This window comes from Beta vulgaris, chromosome 7, assembly GCF_026745355.1.
Source record: "Beta vulgaris subsp. vulgaris cultivar EL10 chromosome 7, EL10.2, whole genome shotgun sequence".
Lineage (NCBI taxonomy): Eukaryota > Viridiplantae > Streptophyta > Magnoliopsida > Caryophyllales > Amaranthaceae > Beta > Beta vulgaris.
This window is the reverse complement of record NC_079208.1, coordinates 41,263,590-41,274,260: the sequence shown is the minus strand read 5'-3', so window position 1 is coordinate 41,274,260 and position 10,671 is coordinate 41,263,590. Positions and strand designations below refer to the sequence as shown.

Sequence of the window (10,671 nt, the reverse complement as noted above, 5' to 3'; positions counted from 1 at the left end):
TAAGTTATAACAATCCTAACCCAAGTCATTTCGCGAGCCGATTTCTTCCGATCCAAGTCAATACGCCGTCGGTTTGAGACTTCAGCTGACCCAAGTCCTATCGAGAGCCGATTTATTCCGACCCAAGTCATTCCAAAAGCCGATTTCTTCCGACCCAAGTCATTCCGAAAGCCGATTTATTCCGACCGAAGTCATTCCGATATCGAATTCTTCCGACCCAAGTAATTTCGAAAGCCAATTTCTTCCGACCCAAGTCATTGTGGAAGCCGATTTCTTCCGATCCAAGTCCTTCCGAAAGCCGGTTTCTTTTGATCCAAGTCATTTCAAAACTCGATTTTTACTGAACCAAGTCATTTCGAAACTCGATTTTTTCCGACCCAAGTTATTCCAAAAGTCAATTTGGACCGACTTTACCTTATTCCATTCCAACCCAAATTCACCCAACCTGAATACCGGCCGACCCAGTTCCGAGAGGCCATCAGCCAGTTGAACCCGACCCATCCGATTCCGACCCATGTCACACTCTCACCCAGATTATTCCGACCAAGGTTGGGTCAACCCAAACCCACCCAGTGACCCAGATTGACACCATTAATGAACACTATTGATCAGGAGGTAAATTTACTTTTACCAAATACCCTGATGCTAAAAATTATGGGGTTCATTAAAAAGTTGTTTTTGCTGTTGTTAGTGGACCCCATATTCACCAATTTATTTGTTAGGTAAAAGGTGGAAAATATTGCAATCAATCATAAAATATAATGTTAATGAAAAAGAAGTAAAAAAATTGTAGGAAGTTAGTATAATATACAATACTTACAATTGCACGAATATGTTAACAATATACATCATGAATATGATAAAAAAAATAAAAAAAGTAAAAAATGATTGTTACTTGATCCTCATAAATCCTCAGTTTCCGAATCATGTATGCCTGCTGAAGAAGTCTCTATATGGGCTTAAACAGGCCCCCAGGGCGTGGTATCACTGGTTTCCAGATTTTGTTTCTCACATCAGATAATTCACTCTTTATTTATCACAAATGTAATGCTTATCTCCTCCTTTATGTTGATGACATCATCTTGACTGCTTCATCTAATGCCCTCCGGAAGTCTATTATGCCTCTTTTGGGTGTTGAGTTTGCCATGAAGGACCTTGGTCATTTGCATTATTTCTTGGGTATTGCTGTTGCTCGTCATGTAGGTGGTCTTTTCTTGTCTCAGCGCAAGTATGCTGAGTAAATTATCGAGCGTGCTGAAATGTCGGTCTGCAAGCCGTCTCCCACTCCTGTTGACACCAAACCCAAACTTAGTGCTCAGTATGATGTCCAGTGCTCCGATACTCCCCTCTATCGCAGCCTGGCCGGTGCTCTACAATATTTGACTTTTACTCGACCTGATAATTCTTATGCAGTGCAGCAGATTTGCTTATTCATGCACTAGCCTATGGAGGCACATATGCAAGCCCTGAAACTTATTGTTCGCTATGTCAAGGGTACTCTTGCTCATGGTCTTCATCTCTATGCATCCTCCTTTTCCACTCTTATCTCTTACACTGATGCAAATTGGGATGGGTGTCCGGATACCCGACGCTCTACTTCTGGGTACTGTGTGTTTCTCGATGATAATTTGATTTCCTGGTCCTCCAAGAGACAACCTATTCTCTCTCGTTCGAGCGCCAAGTCAGAGTACAGGGGGTGGCCAATGTCGTTTTCGAGTCCTGTTGGTTATGAAATTTACTTTTGGAACTTCATTGTCCTCTTAAAAAGACTACTTTAGTTTACTGTAATAATGTGAGTGCCATCTATATGTCAGGAAATCTAGTACAAATCAACGTACCAAGCACATTGAAGTGGATATTCACTTTGTTCGAGAAAAAGTAGCACGTGGTGAAGTTCGTGTCTTGCATGTTCCCTCTAAGTACCAAATTGTAGATATTTTTACGAAGGGGCTTCCCTTGATCCTCTTTGAAGACTTTAGAGACAGTCTCATCGTTCGTCCTCCTCCCACTTCGACTGGGGTGTGTTAGATAATGTAAATTAAATATATGTTAATATTTAATTACTTAATTAGTTGTAGATAGTGTTTGTTAGGAAAGTATCTTTGATTCCTAAAATCATGCCTTGTATTATACATGTAATCTTGAGTATATAGCTTACTTTGTAAACATTATGAAAGCTAAGGAAAATAACTTCTTTCACAAAAGCTTACATTAATTAGTGAAATTTACGAAAGAAACAAAAAAAATCAACAGAAAATGAAATTATGAGCTAAATAACAAAATCAAGCACATAAGAATTGAAATATAAACCCAAATTCACCATCATACCTTTGAAACAAAAATAAAGTGCAGAATTTGAAAAAGAAATTGGTGAAGATAATTAATGATATTATGTAATATATCATGAATTCAAACAAATTTGATTAAGAATGTGGGATGAATCTTGCAATAATTTGGTAAAATAACATCAACAATAACAATGAAGGACGAAATCTGATGTTCAGAACATGTACATACCAATTTAGAACATAAGAAATAACAATTCAGGACACTAATTAAAAACTGACATTAATTAGTGAAAATTACGAAAGAACAAAGAAATAACGGAATAACAACTTAAACATATAATTCAAGGGCGGTATTCCTGGCAAAAACCTTGTCATATCTTGTACCCAACAATAGCGAGAACCAGAACCAACAAGGATTATATGCATATATATCATACAATCTACTTAGCTTAGCTACCAAATTTGATTTTCCCTAAGTTAATTATGCTAATGTTTAACATTTAGTTGTCCGTAATTATTTTTGCTATTTTGGGGGTCCGCGCACTATAGCACGAGGTCCAAGCACTAGTTTGGAAGAATAGACACATTTTTTTGGCCGTCAATAATGGTGGACTTTGACGTGTATTGGTGATAAGACTTCAGCTGCCAGCTCAGCTTCCTAAGCAGCTCATTAATTCAACTAACTGATTAGTTAGTTACAGATTCTGTTATGGATTATTGATTAGTTACAGTTTCTGTTATGCCTTTGTTGCCAACCTTCTTGAATTACTCATTACATATAAATACTCTCATGTAATGTTTTGGTACTCAATTAATTCAATTCTTCACATTCTCTCACATTGAGTGTAATGTGTTCTTTCTCGTTAATCTTTACTTCTGCTCATCTTTTCCTTGATGATAATTGATCACATTTGATCAATTAACAACGTGTCATGCCAAATTCGGCTAACATCTTTTATTGTTGTCTCGCCCTAGCCCGGCCCAGGATTAACTTAAACTATCTTCAATATTAATGTCAGCACACTGCATATTTGCAGCTACGGCCTATGAACATGTTTTTCTTTGACTTCTCCTTTTAGTTAGATTTGTTTTTATTTTGGTGATCAACATGATTGTTGATATTTGTATGAAACCAGAAGATATGGGATTAACTTGTGTGGTGAATTTTAACTTTGAAAGTTAAGTTTGTACACTACACCGTAGCCCATTAACTCTTTCCCTTGCAATTGCATATGAAGGGAAAGAAACACATACTAGGAGTCAGCTCACTTTTCAACCTTTACAACTTTTTTCTCCTAAGGAACAAACTTTGTGGGGAAATGAAAAGCTCTTCTTCAAAGTGATAGTACATATCAAGGTCCACTCACTTTTCAATCTGGGACCAAATCTTGTTTCATCTATCTATCTCTACTTCATTCATCATATTCGTCCTTGTACAATCATCTTCAGCTTTGTACTCCCTCCAATTCTCTAAATTTTATTACAATTGTCGTAGCTTAAATAAAGAAAAAATCAAGAGTAATTAGATTATCTGAATTTTGTGAAAGAAATTATTGATGCAACTCCATAAACATGTTGATATAATGATATATTATGAACGTGTTAAAAGAATTAAACTAATGCAAAATGATCAAAATGGTAAATTTTATGGTAGTTTCTTTTTACCTCAACTTACAAATTATGCATCATTGATCAACCCAGAAAAGAACAAAAAGGGAAAAAAAAGGAGATCAATTATTTGGACTTATTAAGTTATAAGAAATGCTTTATATCATTATATGTTTTGTGGTATCTCTAGCACAAAGCTCAGTCTCATCACAAAACACTTGCTTATAACAAAGAGAGCTCCTCTAAACATAGCTCATGTCTAGTACTACGGCTGGCCTTGTGATTCCCTGCCAAGGTAAATTTCCTGGTTGAACATGGGTATTAGCTTCTCTAATGATAACTATTTCTCTGAGAATTTAACTGCTCAGTGTTGCTCATTTTCCAAATTAATGGGATGTGCTTTTCTTTTATTTGGTTCATTGCATAGCTGCGGTAGCATGGGAGGCGGGGAAGCCGTTGGTGATAGAGCAAGTAGAGGTTGCTCCACCACAGACCATGGAAGTCAGAGTAAAGATCAAATACACCACTCTTTGCCGTACTGACTTCTACTTTTGGGAAGCCAAGGTTAATAGTGTATTTTCTAATCAAATACTCAATCTTCTTGTTTACTTTTGAGGCTTCCCACTTAATTGATGTACTCCTCTATTCTGCATTTGGCAGGGCAGTTCTTCTACACAATTGTTTCCTCGCATTTTCGGCCATGAAGCAGCCGGGTACATAAACCTGTTCTGAACTCTCTATCATTATTAATGCATGGCTTAATAATAAACTCTGCTTCTTTGCAGTAATAATGATTTAAAAGATGTTGATTTTTGACAGAATTGTAGAGAGCATTGGTGAGGGAGTGAATGATTTCCAAGTAGGTGATCATGTTCTTCCTGTGTTTACCGGAGAATGTGGGGACTGTCGTCACTGCAAATCGGAGGAGAGCAACATGTGTAATTTGTTACGGATGAATCCTTACCGAGGAGTGATGTTAAATGATGGAAAATCGCGGTTCTCTCTCAAGGGAAATCCTGTTTACCATTTCATTGGAACTTCTACTTTCAGTGAATATACAGTTGTTCATTCTGGTTGTCTTGTGAAGATTAATCCATTGGCACCCTTAGATAAAGCATGTATTCTCAGCTGTGGTGTTTCAACAGGTTTTTAAAAGATCTACTCCTTACTCAAGTTTCATTGAAGACTAAGAACCACTTCCTCGCTATCATAATATCCAATCTTTTTGTGTTGTCTTGAGAAATCTAAAGCTTGAAAATATATATAATACTGTGTTTTTTTGGGTCTGAATTTAAGGTTTGGGAGCGACTTTGAATGTAGCAAAACCGAAGAAAGGCTCTACTGTTGCTATCTTTGGACTTGGGGCAGTTGGACTTGCTGTAAGTTTTAGGCAGAGTTGAAAGATGATAGGATTCTTCTTATATTATTTACCATATAGTGAAGTATGTGTGTTTCTTACTTGTTCCCTCTCTTTGCATTGTTTCTATATTACCAAGGCTGCTGAAGGTGCTAGAATTGCTGGTGCATCAAGGATAATAGGGATTGCTCGAAACCCTGACAGGTTTGAAGAAGGTATATGCTTTGTTTGGTTGGATAGAAAACCTTTTTAATGAAAATTGATTTATAATTTTCAAGAGAAAGCACCCATTTTTATGCCTGGTTAGGACCTAAGATCCTAATTCTGTGTGGGAGGCAAAAACAAGTAAACAACAACTATGGGAATGCAGAACCACATGAACAGTTTTCAATGCTTTCTTGTGTTAGTCATTGGCCAAATTCTTGTTAATAATTAGTTGTGTAACCAAACTTTTTTTGTTTTTATTTTTAGCCAAGAAATTTGGTGTCACAGACTTTGTTAATCCAAAAGATTATGACAGACCAGTTCAAGAGGTTAAGTTCAAATCTTTTCATCCCATTTTCAAGAGATTTCCTGATGTATACTATGGAGCTGTGGCTATATTATACCCTTTCAAGTCTTTAACAGGTCATAAGGGAGATGACAGACGGAGGAGTTGACAGGAGTATCGAGTGCACCGGAAATGTGGATGTTATGATATCTGCATTCGAGTGCGTTCATGATGTATGCGTTTTGGATCTTTTTTTTCTTACAAAAAGTTCATAATTTTGATTGAAAGCAGAAATTTATTAGCATTCTTTTCTTTGTTTTATGTTGGAATTTGTCTATAAAGGGATGGGGAGTGGCTGTGCTTTGTGGAGTTCCAAGCAAGGATGCAGTATTTATGAGTAAGCCAATTAATTTTCTGAATGAAAGGACTCTCAAAGGGACATTTTTTGGCAACTATAAGCCCAAGACTGATCTTCCATCTGTGGTTGATATGTACATGAATCAGGTAAAATGTTGACAGCTTTGCATAAACAGGGTACCCTCTGTTATCATGTTGTAAGTTGGTTGAATGAAAAATCAAAATTTTCAGAAAAACTAGATCATCCTAAGAAAATGATAATTTTGGATGTTAAAAATAATTTTTTCAGACACATAATATTTTCTATCTAGAACTTTTTTTTAAAAATCCAATATATTCCTACTATCGAAATTAAACCTATTGAAACTGAGCTTCTCTAAACTTAGTGAAATTTGTTTATAACTTATAAGATGTTAGAACTTATTTCATCCTTCATTGCTTGAAATTTACTTTCTTGAATACGAGAAGCGCAAAGTGATTGGCTTTAAACTATTTTCCTACAAACCAAACACACTAATGATGGCAATCATACTTTCTTTGTAATCTTTCCTCACTTTATAATAACCGAGCAGTTTATCTGGTGACTTACAGGAGTTGGATTTGGATAAATTCATAACTCATAGAGTTCCCTTCTCAGGAATTAACAAGGCTTTTGAGTACATGCAAAATGGAGAAGGCTTGCGCTGTATTATTAGCATGGAAGATTAAAGCTCAATACCAGAACAGGATTATCATCTGCTTTATTAGCATATGATTTAAGTTTCTTGTTAAATTTGGAAAATTGCATCAATTATTTCTTTCGTTGTAATAATTAATGTTGATCAAATTGAATGAATATGCAACTTCAAAGTAACAAATAATTATCCTTGTTCTTTCCAATGTTAAGGTGGAACGAGTTTATTGGATTTGGATCCAAACAGTGTTCAAACTTCGAAAAACATATGTGATCTCAACCACCCTCAAAACATTGGTTGTCCCATTGTTACCACCATTTTTAGATGTATAATAGCATTTATTATGGTACATTGTATTAGACCTCAAAAAAGGTTTAATTTCACTTCAATATGAAGGCCCAACTAGAGTGTAAGGCCCATTGGACGAAATCAACATAAGTCAAAGTCAATAGAAGAATACTACCATCAAGATCATCAGGCGATGAAAGTCAAGAATAGCAAAGATATAAGCGGTTAAAGAGTAATCATGAGATGGATCCACATAAGGAAGAACGTGCAAAGTTACGGTTATTCAGCACCAGAAGATGGTTGAGATTTGAATCAAAGATGATCCAAATGTTTCCCTCCAAGAAGGTATGGGAGTTAGTACCACGTTGGTTTGTAAATAGAAGAAGGATCATCAATCAAAAAAATCGATCAAACATCGCGCAACAACTTGCATTTACTCTTTTCTTAGCGTAGCCTAGCCTTAGTCTAGCCAACCCCCTTTTGGGGTTATAGTTTAATTCATTAGATTTAGAACATGTCATGCCTTCAAGTTATGTAATTCTCCGATTGAAGCAAGAAACCATGGAGGTAACAATCTTTGTGCTTTCCCTTTAGTGGTCTATCCTGGCTTATCCTTATACGTGTTGTAAAATATTTTCTTAAAGTTTGTGGTATGTATGAGAATGTTTTGCTTGAATAAAAAGATTAATTATGGCTTGCTCTATTTATTGCATTTCGCCTGAATTTAATAGGCTTTTTTGTCAATCATTAATTGAATTGCGACAAAGTACGTTAGCAAGGTTTTATCTTATTAAAACCGGTAACCCCAAGGGACTAAGCCTCCCATGGCATTCAGTAACAAACTGATTTTGCACCAACAAGTTTTTTGGCGACCCCAGTGGGAGGAGAAGATTAATAATCAAATTGTGAAATTTCTTCTTCATACTTTTTACAATTTAACTGTATAAAACAACTATTGTCATTTTCATTAAAATGCCGGACACATGTTCTAGAAAGAATAAAGAAGTTGCTCGGGGTGAATCAAGTTTCCAAAACATGGAAACTAGTTTTTCAATCCCTTCAAAGACTAGGGTACAAAGTAACAATGGTGAATCAATTCACCATAGTCAGGAAGAGTCAAATGGAGAGACCCCACAAAGGAAAATCTCATCTCCAAGTAGTACTGGTCGTGGACTTATACATCAACTGTATGGAAAGTTCACATAGATAGTAAAGCATTTACTGTTGGAAGCCAGAGAGAGTCAAAGACAACAATTTTGATTATAACTACATAACTCTAGCCCATAAGTCTGCCAAAGTCTTCACATACATCCTCCAAAGGTATATGTGAAGAGAATAGAGAACTTAACTCTAGGCAAATTGATCAAATACTCGTAGATATCAACGATACTATGAGTGCAACTTTCACGGCAATGTCTAAGTCTCTCGCTACTGAAGTAGTTACTCGCTTAGAACCATTATTCGAAAAACAGTATCATTTAAATGAGAAATTAGTGAAGGCTTTAGAAGAGGTCCCGCTAAATAGACCAAGGCGAAGTTGTGGTGTAGTGCCAGATATTCCTCCAAGGGTACATATCTCCCATCTTGAAACTAGAGTTCCACTAATCTCAAATGATCCACAAACTTCCTCCCATAAGCACCCAACAAGGGCAATACCCTTGAGGCTTGTAGAGGGTAATCGTGGAAATCTTAAGAGAAGTGATGGAATGGCAGCGGGCGTGGAGCTAGGCTGGCACCAAACGTCAGGACATCATCAACCTTCGTTTTCCATGGCTGGTGGACAAATTGGTGACAACACACCAATCTAGACTGCCACAAGGAGGACAGAGGCAAGGTACTTTTGTTGCAAACAACAATAGCTCACCGCATGCATATGTGCTTCCTAACCAACCAAATATGTCTGGTTTCCTTCTTCACCCTATGCTTGTATGCCTAACCAACAAACTTGGCTGGTATGCCTCATTATAGGAATATTCCGGGGTATGGTCAACCCCAAGCTTCATTTATCCAAGCAACTGGTGCTTATCAGCACGGGATCCTCACAAATGGGCATACGTTCCCACCGCAATTGGCACAAGAGCAGCTAATCCTAATTGTATGCAGCACCAGGATATGCTTATAGGAGGTTATGAAAATCAACCTTTCATTTCTTAACCCTAATCCTACGTATGATCAAGCAGGAGGTGTGGAGAATGAGGATATGGGATACCCAGGGAGGCATCAGGATCCATTGGCGGCACACGTTGAGGCACTAGTATAAAGACTAGTAGGAGATAATTCTAGGAAAAATCAGAGGCAAATATCAAACATAATCAAACACATGAATCATTCGATAGGGATTAAATATCAAACCTTTATAGCATGATTTCCCTGTTTTTGAAGATTCGAGAGCCCCAAGTGTTGCTCCTCTAATCAGTCCACGAGCACCAGTTGAGCACCAACGTTTGCTCGAGTGGAAGAGTGTAAACTATCTTGCTTTTGATGGTATAGGCGTCGGTTTAGAGGGAATAGATTTAGGATTTCACTTTCTCTCTCTAGTGAAAAGAAACTGATTAATCAATTGATCACCTAAACCCTAATATTATATAGTATATATAATTGAAGAGTCATAGGCTAGTTAGGAGAACTATTTCTCCTCCTATTTCCCTTTGGACCAGCCCAATCCTAATCCTACATGGATTTGGATTGCTTTGTCTAACTTGTGCTACAATGTGTGACCTCATAGTATTAATCATATTTTAGTTATAGGCTCAATCCATATTGTCCTATTAATCATATTTATTCTCTAGCAAGAAATACGATTACTAAAATAGTTAACTTTATTATCTTCATAATATTATTCCTATTTCTATTTAGTAATTGCCGGAATGTCTAAGGGCATATTCCTTCAATCTCCCACGTGTCCGAAGACAAGAGCGCAATGTTAAATTCCTTAAGTCACTTAATGTCAAATTTAATAACATAATGTTATTCTCAAATTTATGATTCTTGATCGTTGAGTTCGAACTGCTCAAATGAGGATTAACTCTTTAATCCTATTCCGCATGGCCAGGCAATTTTCCAGTTCTCGCTCATCAAGAGGCCCAGACGCCATTCCTATAAAATAGGAGGAGTTATCCACTCTTGTATGACCATAACTCCCGCTCAATTCTTAGCCCATCTGATCACTGCCTTTATAGCCTCCTTTTACGGCGCGACGTTTAACAGTGTCAAAGTTAAACTAATTATATTGTGGTTATTACGACATACTCATGTCTAAGGAATCCACTAAATATAGTACTGTGATTCTACTTTTAGAATCTAATTAGGTCAAGTCTCACTGTATCAACTATACATCCATATAATCAATTAGACATCTCTATGTCTCCAAAGCCCATGGAATTGCGCTATCAATTAATTATACATACATCAGTCTATTAAATAAATCACTTATATCCAATTTAATGATTTAGACTAGGGACTTCAAATAAATTGTGATTTCCCCACTTTATAGTGTTCCGATATCAAAACGTTTTCGACAATCCTATTTGAAAACACAAATTATTTGGATATTTTATTTAATACTAAACCAAACAATTAAATAAGAACGGAATTTTATTGATAAACATT

General features: G+C 36.5%; 2 protein-coding genes across 3 annotated transcripts; both read left to right on the top strand.

The window, feature by feature from the left end:
* Window positions 1–1,445: 1,445 nt before the first annotated feature.
* LOC109135518 (uncharacterized mitochondrial protein AtMg00810-like) lies at window positions 1,446–2,028 on the top strand. Its single transcript, XM_019250634.1, has 2 exons — window positions 1,446–1,687; window positions 1,815–2,028. Exons 1-2 carry the CDS (start codon window positions 1,446–1,448, stop codon window positions 2,026–2,028), a joined length of 456 nt encoding a protein of 151 aa, XP_019106179.1.
* Window positions 2,029–4,031: 2,003 nt separating this feature from the next.
* LOC104899454 (alcohol dehydrogenase 3) lies at window positions 4,032–6,985 on the top strand. Of its 2 annotated transcripts, none has more exons than XM_048648599.2 (10): window positions 4,032–4,191; window positions 4,324–4,460; window positions 4,557–4,609; window positions 4,716–5,041; window positions 5,193–5,275; window positions 5,393–5,468; window positions 5,725–5,786; window positions 5,881–5,976; window positions 6,086–6,247; window positions 6,738–6,985. In XM_048648599.2, the coding sequence occupies exons 1-10, from the start codon at window positions 4,152–4,154 to the stop codon at window positions 6,852–6,854; spliced, it is 1,152 nt and encodes a 383-aa protein (XP_048504556.1). In that variant the 5' UTR covers window positions 4,032–4,151; the 3' UTR covers window positions 6,855–6,985. The 2 variants fall into 2 exon arrangements, with proteins under 2 accessions (XP_048504556.1, XP_010684951.2); XM_010686649.4 differs by having other exon boundaries at window positions 4,034–4,191; window positions 6,692–6,985.
* Window positions 6,986–10,671: the final 3,686 nt, after the last annotated feature.

Coding starts and splice junctions, on each gene's coding strand:
- LOC104899454 (XM_048648599.2), top strand. CDS start 4,152: ATGTCTAGTACTACGGCTGGCCTTGTGATTCCCTGCCAAG. Junction 4,192..4,323: donor CCTTGTGATTCCCTGCCAAG/GTAAATTTCCTG, acceptor TTCATTGCATAG/CTGCGGTAGCATGGGAGGCG. Junction 5,977..6,085: donor CATTCGAGTGCGTTCATGAT/GTATGCGTTTTG, acceptor TTGTCTATAAAG/GGATGGGGAGTGGCTGTGCT.
- LOC109135518 (XM_019250634.1), top strand. CDS start 1,446: ATGGAGGCACATATGCAAGCCCTGAAACTTATTGTTCGCTATGTCAAG. Junction 1,688..1,814: donor CGTTCGAGCGCCAAGTCAGA/GTACAGGGGGTG, acceptor TCTATATGTCAG/GAAATCTAGTACAAATCAAC.